The sequence below is a fragment of the Schistocerca piceifrons genome, chromosome 3 (assembly GCF_021461385.2).
Source record: "Schistocerca piceifrons isolate TAMUIC-IGC-003096 chromosome 3, iqSchPice1.1, whole genome shotgun sequence".
Classification (NCBI taxonomy): domain Eukaryota; kingdom Metazoa; phylum Arthropoda; class Insecta; order Orthoptera; family Acrididae; genus Schistocerca; species Schistocerca piceifrons.
This window is the reverse complement of record NC_060140.1, coordinates 617,406,267-617,430,919: the sequence shown is the minus strand read 5'-3', so window position 1 is coordinate 617,430,919 and position 24,653 is coordinate 617,406,267. Positions and strand designations below refer to the sequence as shown.

Here is a 24,653-nt window from a genome sequence, read left to right as displayed (position 1 = left end):
TCTTTTACGAGAAAGTTCGCAGACCACTCCTCCATTGTAGTGAAGAGATAGATCTGCTTCACAATACTGCCGGCCAGCTTCGTCATGTTACGAATTGCAATCAAAATTAACAAAAATCACAGGAACGATGATCCAACTCGAAATAAACGATTCACCATGAAAGGAACACCACGAGCAAGGCGGTAAAAAGGAAGACAATGAAACGTATATCGAAATATTTCGCCTAACAGGACCGACTGGTGAGCCGAAATCCGCTTTGGAAATGTGGTCAGTAAAACCCCACGAAGCCAGTTTCTTGTGGGGCAGCCACCTCTACGCCAGCGTCTTGTACCCGCCACTGCCGTTGGAATCCCATTAAAACGCTTCGTTCCATTCTACTCTGCCTAATACGTCCTCTCAACCTTCCTTACAGCCAAGGGTTTTAGTCGGTAGTGCTAGGTGACAGCTAATAGACTCTGAAGACATTCTCACAGGATACCTGTGCTACGTCAGTGGAAGATTCTGAACTTGGTCACCTGTCACAGATTCGCGTCGAGTGGAAGACGCTGAACCTCTGGAACTCCCAGGGCCGGCTCCCTCTACTTCCATTATTTTGCTGTCGACGTAACTTTTTTACCAGGTGCTCAGATTCAACGATTTAAAAAATGACAACATTTCCGCCGTTCACTGCAACTATTATTTATTCTCCGATATAGGTCAATTTCAGCTGTTGGGACACTGTCATTGGGGCGGTAGCTGCCTGGACTGGACCGTAGCTACACCCTACGCTGCACCAATAACGAAAAATAAACAACAGTTATAGTCAACGGTGGAAATGTTGCCATTTCATAAATTTCTTATGTTTATGGTAGCTGCCTGAAGAAAACTAACATGCAACACAAGTTGTATTAACGTCTGATGACCAGTAAATACTGTAACTATAACAGTGTGTATTTGTTTTCTGTAGATTAGTCAAGTAGTTTTCTTTCCTCAATTCCTGCTTAGGCAACTATTTGTGTAATATTGTTTTATGTAAGCTGTCATTGAGAAACTTCATACTCAAACCGATGTTCCACAAGCGAAATTTTATTACAAACTGACTTTTTCTTCGTGGGGGACCATAGTCATATAGAACTTTTCGAAAGATTTTTCCTCCATTTGACTACAAAATACTACTAATTTATTTCAAACAGTCATGATTTCGGTTTTGTAGCCATTCTAAAGTGCATGTTGGAATGACACAAAATGTTAGTCAGCTAGGACATTTTGTGACATTTCAACTTGCATATAAGAATGGCTACAAAGCCGAAATCATGACTGTGTGAAATAATTGGATAGTAATTTACACTCAAATAGCGGAAATTTCTTTCAAATAGTTATTACAAAAATGCCTAATGTGTTCGGGTATAAAATGCACTGAAACGTTTGACTGGCAATAACTAAATTATCGGTCAAACGCCAAAATTATTTGCCTTATCCGCACTCTTTCGAGAAATTTTATCCCTTATCGTCAAGTGAACATCGCATCACAAACGTCTAGATGACGATGATATGGCTATTTTGTGAAGTTCAGTCATATGTCACACATGTCACTGGAAAAACTTTGGAAGGCTTCATCTTCTGGTATTGAGCAACACAGGCGCAACACGTGCCAAAAGCACTATCTCGCGACATACACTTCAATGATGGATACGACAGTTCACTTGTAGATAACAGAATGAGGACCTTGTAACGTGTCTGGACGACATAAATAAAATTGGTGGTCTTTTGCTGTGTACTTTATTTGTAAAATGCTTGACCGCATCATCGACTGGTCATTGAGATGTCACGAATGATGATAATGATGTGTTTGCCCAAAAACGTGAAAGTATGTAACAAAAGTTTCCTTAGTGTTTTTTTTACCACGCAACATCTCCTGTATCCTGTCCGAGTGATGAACAAATGAATTTTCACTTACCCCTAATTTTATAATCAGTCAGTGTTTTTTTAATCACGCTATTTTACAACTATAAGGTTGTCCCCATATAAGTGCGCTTCTCAAATTCTCCCTTTGACGTAATCACCCCCTTAGGTCACTGTAGCTCAAAAAGTACATCATAAGCCATCATGAGTTCATACCATTAGAAAAACTTCTAGAGGAACAGACACTACTGATAATTTTTTGGGATGACTATGTCCAACTTAAATGGAAAACCACAGAGTACTTGAATAATTGAGAGTCTACTTCTCTCTAAGCTTGGGGTAATTACACACAAAACTAAATGAATACCACTGGGAAGGAGCTTATGTAGAGCGTCGAAACGGAGTCTATAACATTAGGAAGAGATAACGTTAAGTAGTCGTAAGAAGCAATGTCATATACTATTGCAGAAATGAAGGTTACGTAAAAAGTAGACAAATGGGTTATGTATTAAAAAGAGATGTTATTGTGAAACATTGGGCTCGGGGCTCAAGAAGAAGTTTGTGCGCTTGGCCGCTCGGAGCACAGTAGAAATGAAGGGTAACGTAAGAACTGGAGAAGACATATAAACAGGGTGTTTCAATTGTAGCATTTATTATGCACACGTTACAAATATAAGTAATACATAAAATGAAAGAGCAACTCAAACAGTTTTGTTTGTATACCTGTACGCAAAGGGAAGGGAGTGGAACGACCAAGAGTGACTGAAGAGCGTGCTGAATGAGTGAGAGGCTTTCACGCGTAGCACCAAGAAATTAGTTCGGATAGCTAGTCATGATTTAGCATTTCCAGTGATGTCTCTGTGGAGACCCTAAAGAAGACGCTTACAACTACGTTCTTATCGTCTGCAGTTGTTACAAGCTGCAAAAAGCCTACAGTGTACGTTTTATATGCAAACGAATCGTTGCTGCATGACGATGAATATATTCTGGATTTTGTCGTCTTCGGTGATGACTTGACATTTCATCTAAGTGAACACTTGTAAGAAAAACTGTTTCAGCTGCTCTTTCATGTGATGTATTACTTATAACTATAAGCTGAGTTAATAAACGCTACAAAGCCTTAGAACCCGTACATTCATTTTGTAACGCCGTGTATATGCATGGTGTCTGTTGTGTCGGAAGTGTCCGGCAGAACAGACGCCACTGTATTAAACATTGCCTGTTAATTACATGATTTATGAGAAACCAGCGACATCAGCGCCATATTTGGGCTTTGAAATAAATCCAAAAGACGACAGGTAACAATTTGTACCGAATAGAGACTCGAGTCCGGATTCCCCCCTTAATGTGGGGCGGTCTCCTTGACCGTATCGGCTGTCTTGGCGCGCTCTCCGTCCGACCCAAATTCCCGTCCCTGTCGTTCGTAAGTAGCTTCCCTGCCAATTCCCCTCCTGCTGGCAGCCCACCCGATTCCCACAGTAGTTCGTACGCAATGTGCATCCGTTCTGAAACATCTGTAAGAGCCATCGCATGAAGATATTACAGTTGTTTCAGAGCGATGCACATTACGCCCGAATTCCTTTGGGAATCAGGGTGAGCTGCCAGCAGGCGAATGGACAGTGATGCTTCTTGCTTACTACAGGGTGTGAGTGCGGACCGGATGGGAAGCAACCTAGGATAGCCGACCCGGTTAAGGCGACCCCAAGCGTGAAGTTGGAAACCCTGGTTCGAGTCAAGGTCCAGGCAAAAAGTTACATCTGTCGTCTTTGGATTTATTTCAGAGATTAAATGCGGCTGACGTCGTTGGTTTCTATTAATTTTTGGCACATTAAACTTGTTAAAACCGAAGTTTTCAAATTTTTTGGTCAGGGAAAATACAGCAGACAGGTCTACAGAGAGATGGAAAAATATCATGAAGGAATAAGAGGTCGGTGGAGCATGTTCTGCGGCGTCCAGGACTAACTGCACGGCAGTGGTGGAAGAATTTAAGGGAGCTTACTCAAAATAGGAGTAACCAACACAGGTATATCGGGCAAACACAGTGCACTATAGAAATAATTGGAGGTCGGTGCCAGACTGATGATCGTACGGTGTCCATGCTATTGCAGACTCACCTGTGAGCATGACTGTGAGGAAGCGGTAGCCGAACTCGGCGGGATTGGCCCAGGCGTGCGGCAGACGCGGCTTCATGCGCCTCATAACGATCTCGGTTGGCACGTAGAACTGCAGCCCGTACGAGAAGATGGTGGCCACGGCGATCAGCACTTTGACGGCTTGCGCCAGCCTGCACGCACACGCAGCACCAGCATTAGTCATAAATCACAACGCAACATCACACACGTGCGCCATTGTTAGCCGCGACTTTACGTTCTGCCTTAGTACAAATTTCTATGATGAAGTAGTGTTAGTGACCTCACATTCAGCCGGAATATTTTTCAGCAGCTGACAAAGTATCTGGAAACCAAATTGACTTGAGTTTCTCTCGGTGGAGCCTAAACCAACTGAATTTTTTTGCAAGAGATTATGAGTGTCATTTCTTGAATTTACGTTTTGCTGGATCCCAATTCCTTCACTCTCCTCTCTTCACCTTTCCCTCTCCGCCCTTCAGCCTTTTCCCTTCCCCTCAAAGTCATCAAATACTTTCCTCTTTTATACTTTCCCCCATCCACTTGCTCCTTTCTACCTTTTCCCCTCATTCTTTAACTATCACTGCTTTTCACTCTTTCCCTCGTCCAGTCTTCAGAATTTATTTACTAATTTATTTATTTATTTTCATGACGCTAAAATTGCCGGGTTGTACGTTCGTTACCGTACACGACTTCATGCTGTATAAAATTTTCAGACTCGATGAAATAGTAATATTCTCATTGGGCATCTCTGATTCGTGTTACAAACAAATTTGCTATCTGTTTCTCTTCCATTATCCATGTACCGTCATCTGCTAACGATGCAGAACCGCATGTCAAACAAATAAACAAATAACAGGCGATAACTTGTCTGACGAAACTGCGAAACTCGCATACCGAAATTCCCCTAAATACATCCTGTACTGCCGTTCCCTTCTTTGATTTTAAGAAAATAGATTTAATTATAGACTCATGATGTAAGGGGCGCTCGGAAAAATTCCGTCTGAGAGAGTTGCTGTAGCGTACATGCGACGTAGCGCGATTCCGATACGGGTATATGAGCACCGTCATGTAGCCCATGGGTTAATGCGGATTTCGTGTCTTTCCGATGTGCACGCGGCAAACGTGGAAACGTGGACTATGGCGGCGTTATTACAAAACGAGTCCAATCAGGATCAATGTGCTGTTATTCTTTTCTTAGCTGTCGAAGGACAAACACCAGTGGGTATAAATCGGAGCATGAAGAACGCGCATGGGGCAACATGTCTGTCGAAAACCAGCGTTGCGGAATGATGCGACAAGGGGTATGCTGCTTCCTGCTAACACACGTTACCGTAAAATGCCGTAACGCAGAAGTTATGCCAGCTCAATGGGGTCGACGATTGCCGTCAGAGGAGGACGTGCGGAACGCAGTTACGGACTTCTTCACGCAGCAGCACACGGTGGTTTACCAAACGGGTATCTCAAAACTGGTTGGTCAATGCCACGGCGATTTTGCCTGATTGACATACCGATCATGGATTGTATGGGCTTCTAACAGAAACTTTTTGATCACCCTTTGTACTAACAATTCAACCGAACATCCTGGAAAACACACACACACACACACACACACACACACACACACACACACACACACACACATATATATATATATATATATATATATATATATATATATATATATCACATCCTGTAATAACATGCAAGGAAATAGAAGGTAAGAGTACCAGTCTACGCTAACATTACTCGAATAAAGAGGAGAAAATATCTATTCGTGGGAGAAAACTGAGAACTGAAAGGTAGAAGGCAAATGACAGTGCATATAACGACAAATTAAGTATGTGGTGAAGGGAAATACAGATGGAGAACTAGAAATGAGAAAATATATATGGCTTCTTACGGTTCTGCTGATGGCAAATTTAGTGTGATGCTGCCCTCAGTATCGTCTCCGTATTTCAGGTATCCAAAGAAGCCGATGACGGCGTAGAGACCGATGACGATGCCCATGGCGATGTTGAGAACTCCTGGGCAGCCCAGGAAATGCGTCGGGTTTCTCATGCTGTTCTCCACTGGCAGCACCTGCACAGTTGTAGGCCAAGCTGTCAGCACAGAAATCCTTTGCTTTGGAGTGCCTGCGTGCAGCGAGAAGCCAACTAAAACACAATCTGCAAACCGTGGTCTAATTAGATTGTTAAAGGGTGAGGCTGCTGGACAGATTCTAAGTAGATTCCATAACCACTGAAGTGAACCTCCAGTTCGCGATACCCAATCGTAGTAGTCACGTGTCCTATTCACTCATTTCCTCCTGTCAAGCTGTTTCTGTACAGCCCTTTAGCCATACGGTAGATTGCAGTGGCCGCTTTGTATATATGCAGGTGTGCAAAACACAAAAAGATTTATTCCAGAATGGAAAGGTGACTTGTTTGGATATCAATAAACCAGACTACTTACACTTCACTTCCAGTTTCCACCATTTGAAAAATCTTGTTTCTATTCATGGAATAAACAAGTTTACTTAAGCTTAAACACTCTGGTCTGTATAACGTGAGCTCGTCCAAACTCTGATAGGCCGAGCAGTTGCCTCAGCAAAACACGGCAGAGAGATGACCACAACATGGATAGCGTTGTGATACAACAATAAACTGTAAGGAAAGTTGATTGTACCATTAATTCAAAAGCAGCTACGGCTTTCGCATGGCAGAGCATACTAAGCAATGTTAATCTTACATTCTCCTTTCAAGACAGTGTCCATTGCATTCAATTGTACTTCCAAGTCCTTTACTGTCCCTGACACAATTATTACGATATCGTCAAACCTCAAGCTTTTAAACTCTTCTCCCTGAAATTTAATCCATACTCCAAATTTTTCTTTCTTTCCTTTACTCCTTGCTCAATGTATAAATTGAACAACATCAGAAATAGGCTACAACCTTGTCTCACTCCCTTCTCAATCACATCTTCCCTTTCATGACCTTTCACTCTTATAGCTGCTGTCTGGTTTCTATAAAAGTTGTAAACAGTCTTTCAATCCCTGTATTTTACCCTTGATAGCTTCAGAATTTCAAAGAGAACATTCCTGCCAGCATTGTCAAAAGCTATCTGTACGTCTACAAATTCTATAAACATAGACTTGCCTTTCCTTAACCTATCCTCTAAGAGAAGTTGTATTGTCAGTATTACCCTGCGTGTTCCTACATTTCTCCGGAATCCAGTCAGATCTCTCTTGAGGTCGGCTTCTACCAGCTTTTCCTTTCTCCTGTACAGAATTCTTGTTAGTATTTTGCAACCATCACTCAATAAACTAACAGTTCGTTAATATTCACAATCAGTCAGGACCTGCTTTCTTTAGAACTGGAATTGAAGTCTGAGGTTATTTCACCTGTTTCGTGCACTTTGCACACCAGATGGAATAGTTTTATCATGGCTGGCTTCCCCAATACTGTTAGTAGTTAGGACGAAATATCATCTACTCCAGAAGCCTTGCTTTGATTTACGTCTGTCAGTGCTCTGTCACATTCTTCTAGCAGTGTCATACCCCCCGTCTTATCTTCATCTATGTCCTTTTTCACTTCTATAATACTGTCTTCATCTCCTGCCTCAGTTGAAATACATTACCTGCCATATGATCCAGTAATACTACAGTACTATGGATGTTCATGCGATCAGAGTAAGTTATCGAAGACCATCATCAATTATTTAATCTGAGAAAAGGCTACTGTATTAACACCTTCACCACATGTCACATAGACCAGTGGTGGTTCCCAGTCTTTGCTGTCTTGTTGACGTTAACTACTTACTACAAGGTAGCGCTCTGAACTACCTGTAAACAGATGGTACCCGATTGTTGCATTGAACGTACTTTCTCCAGACTCTCTCCCACTGAAAACACCAGCTCACGGGTTGTCGAGATACTGACACGCAACCAACCTTGTAAATTGAGTTCATAATGTCTGTAAATAAGTCTACGATCATGTTATGACACATTATTTGTGAAGATCCGTTTCGATCACACGAATTTTACCATTAAAAGTGCCGGTTTCGGCTAATGCCATCTTCAGATCTGTTACAAATACAAAAAATGGTGTAACCAACTAAGTTCAGTTAGCTGAAACAAAACATATAACAGGCCCAGTAATAAATAAGATAAAAATATTTACACGATTGACAACCATGCGTACCACACACATATCGTATAAAATATTCTGATGTCGGTATCAACATCAAAATCTATATATGTAGGTACATAGTAAACGCTGATGATGGCCTGTATGCGTCCAGTATTTATACAAGTAAATGAGGCCAGTAGGGGACATTACAGGTAATGTACATGAGTAGCCAATATCGTAAATTCGATAGTTAAAATGCAATATGCACAGTCATTAATTGAAATTACTTCTTATGGGAAAACGAGCGTTCGAGAAAGAAACACGAACTGCCACACTGTATGGGAGATAGATCCGTACTCAAAATCCACATAAAACATGTAAAGAGTAATAATGCGAAGCTCCTAGCCTTGCAAAGTAAATAACACACAATTGTGTAAAAGGCAGAATAGAAAGTTTAAAAGTAACAACACATCTACAAATCGAAACCATAACTATATTTGTAAGGTAATTAACAAAACAGTGACTATTATTTAAAATCTTGATAATCGATGACACATTCAGAGTGGAATCTCTATGGTGTCGCTTTATTGCTTCTCTGTACGAAGTCCTTTTCCTGTGACGGAACATGCGGATCACGTAAATGTTTTTCTTTTATATCAATAGGCGTGTTATTGATTTTGCTTCATCCAACTGAACTTTGTTGGTTACAACACTGTTTTTATATTTGTAACAGACCTGAAGATAACAGGAGCCGAAACTGCCAGTTGTGAATTGTAAAATTTATGCGATCAAGATGAACCTTTACAAATAAACGCCACCAACCGGCAGCTACTACCACTGATGAAGCCTGGCATATAACTGATTTAACATGGAATGACATACTCGTCTGTCAAATAAAGTCAGTCAGACTCGATGCACAATCTAGTTGAAATCATTGTTGCAGCCAGAGACGGCACCTCTGTGCACTGAAATATTCGTCCTGTATACTCCCGAATGATTCAAAATATCATAATGAAACAATGGAAATTCCACATAAAAATATCAACAATGTAGGAAAAGATAGACTGCTACGTACCATGAAAAAGACACACCAAGTTTCAGACAGGCACAACTAATAGACGCTTACACAAAACGTTGTAGCCTTCATCATCAAAAGATAAACAGAGAAACACACACCATTCATACACACAAACAAGCACACCTCATTTACACATGACCGCCTACTCTGGCAGTACAGACCAAAATGCAACTATCAAGCTGGATGGCAGCAGCAGTCTGGAGGGGGGGTTAGGAAGGGGGAGGGATAGCAGTGTATGTGTGGTGGGAGGGGGGTGGAAACACAGGAAACTGCACATCAACCGAACCCATCCCCAATTCCACTCCCATTACCAACCCCTTGCCACAAGTATCATATCCCTGTGGAAGATCCAAATGCAAAATCTGTCCAATCCACCCAATCACCACTTCCTATTCCAGTCCAACTGGTTTATCCTACCCCAACAGGGGCCAGGCCACCTGTGAAAGTAGCCATGTATTTACCAGCTCTGCTGCAATGATTGCACAGGTTTTTATAATTGTATGACTACCAAGCAGTTGACCATCAAGGTGAACAGCCACTGCCAAACTGTGGCCAAGAGCAAAGTAGACCAACCTGTGGCACAACGTGGAGCTGAGCCTAATACACCTGATTTCAATGGCTGCTTCACAACCTGAGCCCCAGGGTCCTCTCCTCCACCACCAACTTTTCTGAACTGTGCAAATGGGAGTTATCCTTACAACACATTCTCTGCTCCCGTATCTATCCCGCCCACAATCTATGGTAACGTACTGCCCCACACCATTCTTGTCTCACAGCCTCTTTATATGGCAACTCTCCCAACGCATCCTACCTTCCTCACATTTTCACTCCTTTTTTCCAAAACTACCTGCCCACAACGTCTTGATTGCTGCGCCTGTTGTCATTTTGGTCCCTGTACATTCTGCCAGAGTTCCTCTGTCCCTCACGCACCCCCCCCCCCCCTTACATTATTACTTATTCCCCTTCTCACCCCTTCAAGACTGCTGCTACCACTCACGTGACAACTACATTCTGCCCTGAGATCTGAGATGCCGGAGTTGGCGGTCATGTTTGCCTGAGGTGTGCTTCCTTGAGTGTATGAATCGTGTGTGTTTCTCTGTTTCTCTTTTGCTTATGAACGCTGTGGCCAAAACCTTTGTGTGAGTGTCTTTTACTTGTGCCTGTCTTCAACTTAACGTGTCTTCTTTACGGTAAGTGGCAATTTATCTTTTGATACATTGTTAAAATATCGTAATGCATTCTTCCGGCGACAGCGTATAAATTTCAATATTTGTTGTACTTCCTAGTGTTGCAATTTTAACAGGGTATGTCAAAAGCTGCAAAATACTAACGTGAATTCTTTACAGACCAATGGAAAAACTGGTAGAAGCCGATCGGGGAAGATCAGTTTGGATTCCGCAGAAATGTTGGAACACGTGAGACAATACTGACCTTACGACTTATCTTAGAAGAAAGATAAGGGAAAGGGAAACCTACGTTTCTAGCATTTGTACACTTAGAGAAAGCTTTTGACAATGTCGACTGGAATACTCTCTTTCAAATTCTGAAGGTGGCAGGGGTAAAATACAGGGAGCGAAGGCTATTTACAATTTGTACAGAAACCAGATGGCAGTTATAAGAGTCGAGGGGCATGAAAAGGAAGCAGTGGTTGGGAAGGGAGTGAGACAGGGTTGTAGCCTCTCCCACATGCTATTCAATATGTATACTTAGCAAGCAGTAAAGGAAACGAAAGAAAAGTTCGGAGTAGGTATTAAAATCCATGGGGAAGAAACAAAAACTTGAGGTTCGCCGATGACATTGTAATTCTGTCAGAGACAGCAAAGGACTTGGAACAGCAGTTGAACGGAATGGACAGTGCCTTGAAAGGAGGATATAAGATGAACATCAACAGAAGCAAAACGAGGATAATGGAATGTAGTCGATTTAAGTCGGGTGACGCTGAGGGAATTAGATTATGAAATGAGACACTTAAAGTAGTAAAGGAGTTTTGCTATTTGGGGAGCAAAATAACTGATGATGGTCGAAGCAGAGAGGATATAAAATGTAGACTGGCAATGGCAAGGAAAGCGTTTCTGAAGAAGAGAAATTTGTTAACATCGAGTATTGATTTAAGTGTCAGGAAGTAGTTTCTGAAAGTATTTGTATGGAGTGTAGCCATGTATGGAAGTGAAACATGGACGATAAATGGTTTGGACAAGAAGAGAATAGAAGCTTTCGAAATGTGGTGCTACAGAAGAATGCTGAAGATTAGATGGGTAGATAACATAACTAATGAGGAGGTATTGAATAGAATTGGGGAAGAGTTTGTGGCACAACTTGACTAGAAGAAGGGATCGGTTGGTAGGACATGTTCTGAGGCATCAAGGGATCACCAATTTAGTACTGGAGAGCAGCGTGGAGGGTAAAAATCGTAGAGGGAGACCAAGAGATGAATACACTAAGCAGATTCAGAAGGATGTAGGCTGCAGTAGGTACTGGGAGATGAAGAAGCTTGCACAGGATAGAGTAGCATGGAGAGCGGCATCAAACATACAGCCTGGAACCGAGCGACCGCTACGGCCGCAGTTCGAATCCTGCCTCGGGCATGGATGTGTGTGATGTCCTTAGGTTAGTTAGGTTTAATTAGTTCTAAGTTCTAGGCGACTGATGACCTCGGAAGTTAAGTCGCATAGTGCTCAGAGCCATTTGAACCATTTGCATCAAACCAGTCTCAGTACTGAAGACGACAACAACAACAACAACAACATGTCAAAGGAGAGGGGGAGCCTTTCAGAGACGTCTCTCCAGTGTTGCCAAAGCGATATTGGTAATTCTAATCCGACAGGACAGGACGATCGGCATTTCGATGCAAGCTGCAGTGTGCGGCCCTGGGTCGCGCAACTCACCACGCCGATGCCCTCGACAGCGAAGATGACGGTGCTGAAGAAGAGCGGCAGCTGGCCGATGCTGGAGAAGGAGTCGCGGCTGGAGAGCGGCGGCAGGTCAGTGAAGATGTAGTACAGCGTGATGGCGAAGCTGACGCAGATGAGCAGGTTGGCGACGGCCGAGAACGGCGCCAGGAACTTGAGCTGCCGGATCATGCACAGCGGCAGCAGCAGCGGCGCCGTCGCCACGATGTACAGCCGCACGTCGAAGTTCGCGTCCTCCGGGAAGTAGAAGACCAGCACCTGAGGGCACAGCGAAGTTGCGGTCAGTCTTACACTTAAATAGCTCTCAAGTTTGATACCTGAAACCATAGCCACTTTTCCTCAATTGCTATTATAATTTTGTTTATCATACAGATAATCAATACACCGATGGAAATAATTGCAGCCGCGCGGGATTAGCCGAGCGGTCTTAGCGCTGCAGTCATGGACTGCGCGGTTGGTCCCGGCGTAGGTTCGAGTCGTCTCTCGGGCCTGGGTGTGTGTGTTTGGATAATTTAGGTTAAGTATGGTTCAAATGGCACTGAGCACTATGTGACTTAACTTCTGAGGTAATCAGTCGCCTAGAACCTAGAACTAATTAAACCTAACTAACCTAAGAACATCACACACATCCGTGCCCGAGGCAGGATTCGAACCTGTGACCGGAGCGGTCGCTCGGCTCCAGACTGTAGCGCCTAGAACCGCACGGCCACGCCGGCCGGCATTACGTTAAGTAGTGTGTAAGCTTAGGAACTGATGACCTTAGAAGTAAAGTCTCATAAGATTTCACACACATTTGAATTTGAAATAATAGCAACTCCAAAAAATTATTAATGTTGAGGCAATGCCAAACTACCTCCGCTATGACCTTGCCTAGTCGGCGCCACGGGTCTCGCGCATCGTCCCCTATACTACTCGGAGTATGGGACCTCATCATCATCATGATCAAAAATGTTCATATGCGTGTGAAATCTTATGGGACTTAACTGCTAAGGTCATCAGTCCCTAAGCTTACACCTTACACACTACTTAACCTAAATTATCCTAAGTACAAACACACACACCCATGCCCGAGTGAGGACTCCAACCTCCAACGGAAGGAGCCGCGAGGACCGCGACAAGGAGCCCAAGACCGCGCGGCTACCCCACGCGGCTGTGCTATGCGAGCTGGTGCAGATATGAAATGCTAGCACCTTTGTAACCATTGTAACTGCCAGAACGTTTTGAGTGCAAGCATACAAACAAGCGTACATTGCGTTGTACAGGTGCCGGATGTCATTTTGTAGGATGAGGTTCCATGTGAGTTGCATTTAGTTCATCAAAATATGGACGATTAATGCTGGATGAGCCGGCCGTGGTGGCCGAGCGATTCTAGGCGCTTCAGTCTGGAACCGCGCGAACGCTAAGGTCGCAGGTTCGAATCCTGCCTCGGGCATGGATGTGTGTGATGTTCTTAGGTTAGTTAGGTTTAAGTAGTTCTAAGTTCTAGGGGACTGATGACCTCAGATGTTAAATCCCATAATGCTCAGAGCCATTTGAACCATTTTGAATGCTGAGTGGTCGTCTGACAATGTCCCATATTTGTTAGTGATCGAGAACATGTCGGTTTACAAAAGCGTTATTTGACGAGCGTTATCCTGGTGGAAAAGAAGCCTTGGGATACCGTTCACGAATGGCAGCGCAAGAAGTGGAATCACAAGGCTGACATACAAATTTGCCGTCAAAAGGGTGGGCCAAAATGTGCCGTTATTCTTTTCTTGGCTACCGAAGAACAAACACCGGTAGACATCCACTGGAGAATGAGAAAAGTGCATGTGGTAGCATGTCTGCCAAAGAAGGTCATTGTGGAACGGTGCGTCGAGTTCTGTGATTATCGAAATTCGACAAATGCTGCCGGTCGATCTGGGAAGGTATGCCAACTCAAGTGGTAGAGGTTCGAGCCCCCACCCTATAGTCCTTATCTACCCCCAAGTGATTATCACACCTTTGGTCCTCTAGAGAAGGCCTTCATGGGTCTTCGATTCCTGTTGTACGAAGGTGGTTACAAACTTCTTCACACAGCAGGAGACTGTGTTCTACCACATACGTATTTACAGCCTAGTGCGTCAGTGGTATGATTGCCTCAATACTCTTGGCAGTTTTGCTTGATTGTCACGCCAGTTCTGGTCTGTACGGCCTTCGATCGGAAAGCTGTTAGCAGAGGTACACTAGTGGCGCCATTCGTTACGTCACGAGTGGCGCCACTAGTGTCCCTCGGCTAATAACAGCCTTATTTACAATTACAGGTCTGCGATATATCTCTTCTGCAAGACATACAGAAAACAGACGTATATCAGTGTACAGAACACCCCTCAAAGTTAACTTACATTACGAGTGTTCAATATGGGCACCATTTGTGGCATGGCAAACGTCAATAGGTGCGTGTGATTAGTTTATCCCCTGATACATGCCTTTTTTTCTCTATGTCTTTTAGTTTTTGCACAGGTATAAATAACCCTGTATTTCTATGCTTCTTAATCTTTTTGTGCAACCATTAGATCTTTTGTAGACAGTAGTCGAATACATTTTAAGTTTGCAATTGACTGTATGTCACAGATAGGCATTTCAGTGGACATATCTCGCTTGTACTGGGTGTAAGGTACAGTGAAGCGACTCTAACAGCCTCTCCTGTACAAATGTCAACCTCACCTACCCGAGTTGCAGCTAAGGATTGCTGCACGGTACACCCTGTTATTGCTAACGAGGCTCTGACGACCGAGTGTTTCCCGGGATAAGGAAACGCCCCCTATCAAGTGCCAACGGTCTCAAAGAGAGCGGATGAGCGGATAGAGGCAGGGCACTCTCTTGTCCTTGGAGTGAGAAATTGCTCCTAAAGGCGGAAGAACTTCACAGTCAACGGCATAGGATGGAGAAGGCAACGGGAAACCACTCCATTAAAGATCACTCAAGATATCCCAAGAATCAGTAGCGCACCATGCCAGAATCTTCTGTTAAACATAAATCCGGAGTAATAGTCCCCCAATCGGATCTCCGGGTGGGGACAATGGAAGGTCAGGCAAAGTTGAAGAATACACTAAAAATAGCAACATGGAATGTAAGAACACTCCTCCAATGCGGGAAATTAGAGAACCTCAAACTAGAGATGGACAGAATGGGAACAGACATAATAGGAATATCTGAGATGCGATGGCCTGAACCAGGAGACTTCAGATCAGGAAATTATCGTATCATTCATACAGGTACTAACCAAGGAACAACTGGAATCGGTGGAGTTGGAATAATTCTAAAAGGAAAACTCGGGAATCTAGTCACAGGATATGTGCAATTTAACTCTAGGATAATACTAGTCAAAATTGGAACCAAACCAAAGAACACGGTAATAGTACAAGTCTATATGCCGACATCGGCAGAAGAAGACGATGTAATAGAAACAGTGTATGAAGACATCAACAAAGTTATAAATTATGTTAAAGGTGAAGAGAACTTAATTATAATGGGAGATTGGAATGCTAGTGTTGGAGAAGAGAAAGTTGACGGAATTGTAGGGAAATATGGTCTAGGAGATAGAAACGAAAGAGGAAGCCGGCTAATTGAATTTTGTGCCAAAAACAAGTTGGTCATAGCGAACTCCCTTTTCAACCACCATAAAAGAAGAAGGTACACGTGGAAAGCCCCAGGAGATACTAGAAGACACCAAATCGACTATATATTAGTAAAATCGCGTTTTAAAAACCAAATCAAGGATTGCAGAAGCTACCCGTCTGCGGATATTAATAGTGATCACAACCTTGTAATGATGAAATGCTTACTCAAACTCAAGCGATTAGAGAGAAAAACGAACAAAGTATGGAACAGAGATAACCTAAAGTCTGAAGAACTAGTGATCCCTTATGCACGGAAAACTGATGAGATGGCATCAAACATTATTCCCGGGAGTACTAACGAGGAGTGGAAACAAATCAAAGAAGGCATACATAAAGCAGCAGAAGAATTTATTGGGAAAGCCAAACCTGTAAACAGGAAAGAGTGGATAACACCTGAAATAATTTGTCTAATGGAAGAAAGAAGACTATACAAAAATGCCTCTGACGAGCAAAGCGAAAACAAATATAGAAAGCTTAGAAACCAAATAAACAGAGAATCTAGGAAAGCAAAAGAAAATTACCTCAACAGCATTTGTAAAGAGGTGGAGGAAAACATGGTTAAAGGAAAAACTGACTTGGCCTACAGAACAATAAAACAAAACTTTGCTAAACGGAAAGTAAAATCTTCAGGAACTATAAAGAACAAAGAGGGCAAGGTACTATTTGGATATGACACGCTGAAGAGATGGCAAGAATACATTGAAGAGCTATATCAAGGAGACCCTCTAACAGATAATATGATAGAATTAAGCGAAGAAGTAGAGAAAGAAGAACTAGGGGACACAATTCTGAAAGATGAATTTGAAAAAGCACTAAAAGAACTACCAGATAAGAAAGCGGCAGGTGTAGATGATATACCTTCTGAACTAATTAAGAAATCAGGAGACAAAATGAAAGCTACATTACTGCAACTCATACAGAAAATATACAAAACAGGTGAAGTTCCTGAAGACTATCAGAAATGCATCATATTCCCCATACCTAAGAAAGCATCTACTATGGACTGTGAAAACCATCGAACACTCAGTCTTCTTTCACACGCATCAAAAATTCTAATAAGAATAATTTTGAAAAGAGTTGAAAACCAATTGAATAGCACTCTAAGTGAAGACCAATTCGGTTTTAGAAGCGGTGTAGGGACGAGGGAAGCAATCTTATCTTTAAGACTAATAATTGAGAAACAAATTTCCAAAAACAAACAAGTATTTATAGCCTTCGTAGACCTCGAAAAGGCATTTGACAATGTTGTATGGCCAGAAATGTTTAGAATTCTGAAGAAGGCTGGTCTGAAATATAATGATAGAAGGATAATCTTTAAAATATACCAAAATGAAACAGCCTTAGTTAAGAAGGAAAACAAAGAAGAAACAGCAAGAATAAGGAAAGGAGTGAGACAGGGATGCCCACTATCTCCAGTAATTTTCAACGCATATATCCAAGAAGCAATAGACAAAATAAGAGAGAATATTGAAGTAGGAATAAAACTTAACGGAATGAAAATAGATATGTTGCGATATGCAGATGATATCGCCATAATTACAGAAAGGAAAGAAGATTTAGAAGCCGCACTCAATGAAATGGAAAACACCTTAAAAGAACAGTATGGAATGAAAATAAATAAGAAAAAGACTAAAGTGATGGTGAGTGGCGCCCTGAACTACAATGAACCCATACGAATAACAATAAAGGGAGAGAAACTAGGGCAGGTTACAGAATTTAACTACTTAGGTAGCAAAATAACAGCAGATGGAAGGAGCAAAAGTGACATTAAAAACAGAATACAACTTGCCAAAATAGCATTCAATGGAAAAAGAAACTTACTGACGAGTAGAAATGTTAGTTTAGACGTAAGAAAGAGAGTCATGAAAACCTATGTGTGGAGTACAGCCCTTTACGGATGTGAAACTTGGACTAGTGGAAAAGAAGAAAAGAGAAGATTAGAAGCATTCGAAATGTGGTGCTACCGGAGAATGGAAAAAATCAGCTGGCGAGACAAGGCTACAAACGAAGATGTCCTCAGAAGAGTGAAAGAAAACAGATCTCTTTGGCGAAATATACAGAAAAGAAGAATAACCTTCATAGGTCACATTTTACGGCATAACAATTTCATTAAGAGAATATTAGAAGGAATCATTGAAGGAAGAACTCGCCGAGGACGACCTAGATTAAGCTACATTCAACAAGTAATAAATGACATCGGGTGCCAGACCTATGCAGATATGAAGAAGAAAGTTGACAAAAGAACGGAATGGCGTGCTGCTGCCAACCAACCTGTGGGTTGATAACCGAAGAAGAAGAAGACTGGGTATAAAATGCAGACATTTTTATATTTAGTACTTCAGTATGTTTTGTGTGTTTTGTGATTTTTTTCTCTTTATCTGACAGTCTTCCCACAAACGCGTCACAAACTTTACGATCTGATGTTTTCTGCATGGCCTTAATGCACCACTGAGTAGACTACGTTTGTTAATACAGACTAACCGTTTTGCGTCGACGCGTCCACACTTCAACACCTCCCCTGCTGCCTGGGGGAAAATAAGCATGTATACTTTTAGGTACGACCCAACCTGTAAAACAAACGAATTCTACTATCTTTAATTATTAGTCTGCAAGTGACGTACGTACAGACGTGACATTGTTCAGTACACCATCCTCAGTCGACAACAGAAATATCTGGACTTATATCCGTTGCGTGTGTGTGCGTGTGTTTGTATTTATTTATTTTTATTTCAAACATTTTTAAAATTTTTTATACTAAGCTATTGGTAAATTTTGATTTACGTATTGAACATATTTTTCTTTATGGCCTTCTGCATATTATTCCTGGGGAGAAAGTATGCTCTTTCTTTCCTTATTGTGGCACAAGATTGCCATGTTTCTTCCATTGTAGTGGTTACTTGCTTATATCTGGTGTTCTGAAGATGCGGAACGGATAAATTCATTCTTCAATGCCAATTTGAGTTCTTTGTAACTACCTTATACTACAAGTTACAAAATTTTTCTTTAAAAATTATTAACGTTTTCTAAAAACTTGTGGAAACAGCATTAGCTGTTAATAATCGTTTATTCCAAGGCTATACTCGGCCGGTATCCATCTTGGGTGGAAAAATATAGGTAACAAACGTTAGCGTTAAAACGGTACCGTCTCCCAACGTCTTCAGTGCTGCAGAACCAGTGGCACTAGTAAAATGCCACGTGTAGTGACAGCGAGTATTCCTGCTGCTGACAGGTCGTACTACGCATGAAGATATAGAAACTGATAGTTCGTTAATATTCAACACTTGGCTGTGTCTACACCTTAATGTGGCGGTGTGCTCTTTCTAGTGCAGGGATAACCATGTTCCTTTTCTCTATAAATAACAAGACCTCTGCTAAATATTGCTTCATTTCGTGCTCTCATTGTATGTACCAGCAAGTTACCGACAAAGAGTTGCCTTATTAACAAATATCTCTCGTTTTTCGCCAATGAAGCACTTGCAGTGGTCTGAATAATAGAAAGTGCGTCAAATACCTGTATATGTTCTGTGTGATTCTACTTCATTTTATCACGTCATATCAACTGCTATCACTGTCAACTGCACCAACAGACCACAATGGAGACAGAAGTTGATGACCACACAAATAATAACATTGTTTGTTTCTGGAACTGACGTGTTATTCAGTCCACCTGTCAACAAAATTTTGAACGAATATCCTCTCTGTGCCGTTGCCATCCAGAGACAGTAATTGGTAGTCGTCACTCTGTGGTTGATTGTGACTGCTGAGCGTGATGCCCTAATGCACTTCGTGGGCCTGCGGTCTCCGGCACGAGAGCGGAATACAGGTGTCACACTTGTGGTGGCCTTTGTGCAAAGACGTCACGTAGCCTCAACTGTACGTGTCCGAGAAGCTCCAAGAGGCGAACGTGGGGCTAATCCAGTGTCCTGCTTACCTGTCGCAGCGACGTGGCGATGAAGACGATGTAGACGCAGACCATGCTGTAGTAGGTCGCCAGCAGTAGCACGTCCACCGCGTTGCTGTAACAGAGAGGGCGTGGTCAGAGGCGTTCACAGTAACGTACAGCCCTATTTAAGGACAGCATTGCGCTTGTTATTCATGCGCTACCTTAATTCACGATTGGCGGAATGCCTGAAACACAAAACAATTCTTATAATGAAATCTAGATCTTTCGCTGCTTACAGGCGTTGATAAATATCAAGGGGGACAGTTGAAAAATGTGTGCCCCGACCGGGACTCGAACGCGGGACCTAGGGTTTTATGTTACTGTGAGATTTCGTCAAAACTGCTGCGCTGTTAATTGCTTGATCACTTGCGAAAAACTGAGCTTCTGTGTTGAACTAAGACAGTGTTATATCGTATACATTATTTCTACTCGTCTCACGGACATATGTAAAATATTTTTAACCATTGGCTTCTCCGTACAACTTCTAAATTGTACAGAGAATCTCCCACAGTGACGGGGATTTAGCAAATCCTGAGAAAATGGTGTGGTACTGTGAGTGACTTAAACACTGGCTCTGTTATGTAAAGGATGATTTTCCTTAATGTTGCTGTTTCAAAACACTGAAAAAATAATACCAGTGCTCAGAATGACGTCAGATTTGAACGGAATATTGTCAAAGAATGGAAAAACGTTACGGAATTTAAACAAAAGAAAAAGAAAAGAACACCGAAAATTTTACCACCACATGGCGTTGTAATCGGCAGAATATGAAAAATAAATGACGTGGAGGTGTTTGTTATTTGGTTTCTGGTCTCAGGACAAGTTGCTTTTTATGCGGTGTTTTGCCTCAGGTCAATTTTTCCTATCAAATGTCCTACGATCTTGACGTGGTGGATGGGCGCAAACAGTACCACAGCTGTTGAATGTCAAACTTGAGCCGGCAGGCACGTTGCAGAGTAAGGTATGTCCACCTCACACCACAGAGTTCGCATTATGGTTCATTTGTCATTTGTAGCCCAACTGATTTACGTTATGGTGCTTACAGCGGAAACTAGAGAGAAAATTTTGGTCAATTGTTTTTTGTTTCCATAACGTTTTCCACTTAATAATAGTCAGGTCAAATTTGACATTTCTCTGATCAACGGTTCTTTTCTTTACAGAGCTTTCAAACTGGAACTTATAATCACCTAGTATATTTAGCCTTTGTGCGAGACGTAGCAGGGTGGCTCCAAAGTTAGAGCAGTGTCCTTGAAATGTAGCTCTAATAGAAATAAGAAGCAAAATGACTTTAATCGATAAGGATGATTTTTTTGTGTGACTGCGATCAAGACATAGTATTAAGGCACTGTCACAATGATAAATCTCGTACTTAGTTTTCTGAGGCAGTGAAATTTTTGATTCGGTTTTAGATGTGTTATCGGGTGGCTGTTATGTTCTGCACAATTTTTTCTTATATCTCTCATCTTACTCTAATATTGCGTCAACAAACACTGATAACACATTGATTCCTTCTACTCTGCTACGTCCTAATAACAAAATCGGTTTAAAAAATTTAATATTTATTTTCGTACATTCACTGAAAGGCAGCAGAATTAGAGGCAATTCCCTTCTGGCACATGGCGGGCATCTCTCCCTGGTATCCTCGGCTACTGCCCAAAGAATACAAAAATGTGTGCGGACGTACGGCACTGTTAAATGTAAGACGCTGAAGTAGTTCTTTGGATGTATCGTTAAAAAGGCTTTAGTTCTTCGTGTGCAGGACCGGCTAGTTAACGTGCTCAGCCGACGGAAGAACATGCCTGTCAACAGTGTCAATCACTCCATGACACTCTGTGAGGAGGTTTGTAACTGAAGCCTGGGAAAAGTCTGACCATTCGAATGTTTAGGCACTATCTCCTATTCGCGACCAAACGCTATCGATGAAAAATTTATCTATCAACAGGATACAAACCAGGTGTACGTGACAAGTTCCTAAAATAGTGCCGCAATCAAATATGCGAAATGTCGTACTTTGCCCTCCTGGGTTGCCACAGCCACTCACACGATGGCTACATAGCCAGGTATCGATTACGTACCTCTAGAGCAAGAGATAAAGCGCTGTCTCTCGATATGTCATCAGTATCTAATCAAGCTGATCATCAGAACGCAATATTATCGAAAAGTGTGCGACATCTTGCAAAGTGCTTCTAATTTGGTTGATCGTTGTTAAATTGTAGCAAGGAAAAGTGTAAAGTATCCTGAGAGGGGACTATGCGAATCAACAAGAAAAAGTTATGCAGCAATTATTTATGTTTCTTTTGAGCTGTTATTACCCAGAGTCAAGTTTAACGCGATGTCGACACATTGTAACGGATCCTCTCGCTTTTAGTAATCGAAATCGTCGTACACATCCGCTTTCTGTTGACATAAATACCGCCAATGCTTAACACATATTGGAGCAGTGTTTGTGCAATAGCACTTCCGCTACTTTATTCGCTAAGACACCGCGTGTAGCAATATTAGGGTCCATATGATTCTGGAAGTGCCTGAATTTTCGATTCCTATCGTTTCCCTGAATCACTTCAAATGAATTTCGAAACGGCTTTTCCGAAAAGAACAGAACTGGCTTACTACTTCATTCTTATTTGGTCTGGGCTAGTACTTGGATGGCGTTATCTTTGACGGGATATTAACTTCTGGTCTTTCTTCCTCATTGTCTGAATAATAGTGTGGAATAACGTTGAACACCTCATACGAGCAAATGCTTACAACTCAGGAAACGCTTCAACAACTGTTAAGGAGTAACTGAGGAGCATTCGTCGACTTGCATGTTTGTTTAGAATGGAAGTCGTTGGACACTGATTCGACAGCTTATGACTACTGCGAAACGACGTTTCGGACTATGTGAAATGCATAGAACACAGCTCAAAATTAATACAGAACGTCAAGATAGTTGTCAAACGTGGTAAATGTAATTAACATAGGCCACCGAGATCTAAACTGTTCTTATAAAGAGGTTAGTCACTTACGAACTGAAGTTTGGTTCACTTTGACTGACAGCCAAGACTTTTATTCATAATTCTTCCAATTTTCGGCAGAAATTTTCAGTGTATAAAAACAGAGTATGCATACAGTCTTTGGAAAGACGCAAAAGAAAGGAGAAAATGGTACATAGAAACCTTGTTATTGAAAAAGCATTCTACAATGGCGCATGATATGTTAGAACTTGTCACCTAATGAGAAATGTTCATATTTACGCAAGATGCAGAGTTCAAAATGTTCTCCTCTTGTTTTTATACACATATAAAGACGCCCGAACATTGGTTGTCGAAACAAAGAATTTCAAAATGGTGTCGAAAAGTTTCACAAAACAGAAGATGTGACATCTTTACATGTCGACTGTTCACTGGATAACGTCAACTAAAGTTCCAGGTCACTGAGGCCAGATGAATGCATAAGAATTGAACTGGTCCATCCATGTTTAACTGTACCGCTTCGTGGAAAACAGCTAAATCGCTTATAGAGTGGGTTACACTCCTAGGAAATTCCGAAGGCGTCTATAACCAAGTTAACTTTTATCAGTAATAACACAAAAAGTTTCCCTTCACTAATGACTAAAAAATGAAGCATTTTCGGATAAATGTTTACTCCAATTTTTTGTTTATTTTGGCGTACAAATTTTTGAAAGTATTTTTTATAGACTCTCAATCGAAAACCAACATTAAAATTTGTGAAAAAACAACATGAATACTTGACGTTTTCCTTGTGCACGTGTAGTCACAATAGCGACGTGTAATTTTATGTAGGATCACTGTTCGATCATCGATCACGCCAGATTCCATCAGGATCTTTTGCTTACAGTACATATAACTGAAAGCTTACGGTTTTTCAGTCACTAACCTTTGTATCATGTAACTTTCAAGTATTATTTCGTACATAGCATAGTGAGCGTCTTAGCAGATGTAAGGTTATATTTTTCCTGTAATCCGAAAGAGCTTTTGCAACTCCGGATAATACTAGTACGATATTTGAAACATTATGACCGACTCGAATTGTTATTTTCATCCTGATATCCTGTTACAACTTTGCTACACATCAAACGTGTTTATTATCAATTTAAATAACATGGTTTTAACTTATTTTTGTCATTAAGCAGTTCCATTGAAACTGAACCTGTTACACCATTTCACTTACGCACGTCTCAAAAAGTAGCTCTGAAAGAATGAGAGGAAAAATTCTAGCAGACTACAAAATGAATCATTTTAAAGGAATATTTTCCAACGGTGCACCAAAGACTGTAAATCAGGTTACTGATCTCTCCAAATTTCAGAGCGATGTTAACGGGACACAAAAAACTTAAGGCTTACTACCATAGATTCGAAATAACCAACGACGCCATGTGTTCCTGCACAGGAGGTCAACAAACTGCGGACCATGTGTCACTGGAATGGAGCAACTCGGGTAGGCAGAGAAGCATAAAGCTGACACGTGTAATAATGGAAGCAGTAAATTGGCCAAATAGCAGGAAGGAACTAATAATACTGATTCAGAAGCTCTGCCATAAATACTTTAATGGAAGATAATTTCCAAATGTATGGATTTAAGACGTGGTGCTATAGAAGGATACTGATTGGGTGGTTGGTTGATTTGGGGGAGGGGATCATACAGCGATGTCATCGGCCCCATCGGGTTAAGGAAGGGTGGGTAAGGAATTCGGCCGTGTCCTTTCAAAGGAATCATCCCGGTATTTGCCTGAAGCGATTTAGGGAAATCACGGAAAACCTAAATCAGGATAGCCGGATGCGGTTTGAACCGTCGTCCTCTCGAATGCGAGTCCACCATGCTAGCCAACGCTGAAGGATACTGACAATTTGGTAGACTGAAGGGATGAGAAATATGGGGGTTCTCAGCAGAATCAGCGAGAACAGGAATATGTGGAAAATATTGACAAGATGAAGGGACAGGATGACAGGACGTGTGTTATGAC

At 41.7% G+C, this 24,653-nt stretch overlaps 1 protein-coding gene across 4 annotated transcripts in view; it reads right to left on the bottom strand.

Moving 5' to 3' along the window:
* The window catches only part of LOC124788055 (proton-coupled amino acid transporter-like protein CG1139), a 237,693-nt gene that overhangs the window by 2,834 nt on the left and 210,206 nt on the right, over positions 1 to 24,653 (bottom strand). For all 4 annotated transcript variants that reach the window (XM_047255131.1, XM_047255134.1, XM_047255133.1 and 1 more), the window contains 4 exons: positions 19,676 to 19,760; positions 12,080 to 12,361; positions 5,911 to 6,089; positions 3,996 to 4,165 (listed from right to left, as the gene is read on the bottom strand). In XM_047255131.1, the coding sequence (XP_047111087.1) occupies positions 3,996 to 4,165; positions 5,911 to 6,089; positions 12,080 to 12,361; positions 19,676 to 19,760 (716 nt within the window). The remainder of the gene's footprint in view (positions 1 to 3,995; positions 4,166 to 5,910; positions 6,090 to 12,079; positions 12,362 to 19,675; positions 19,761 to 24,653) is intronic.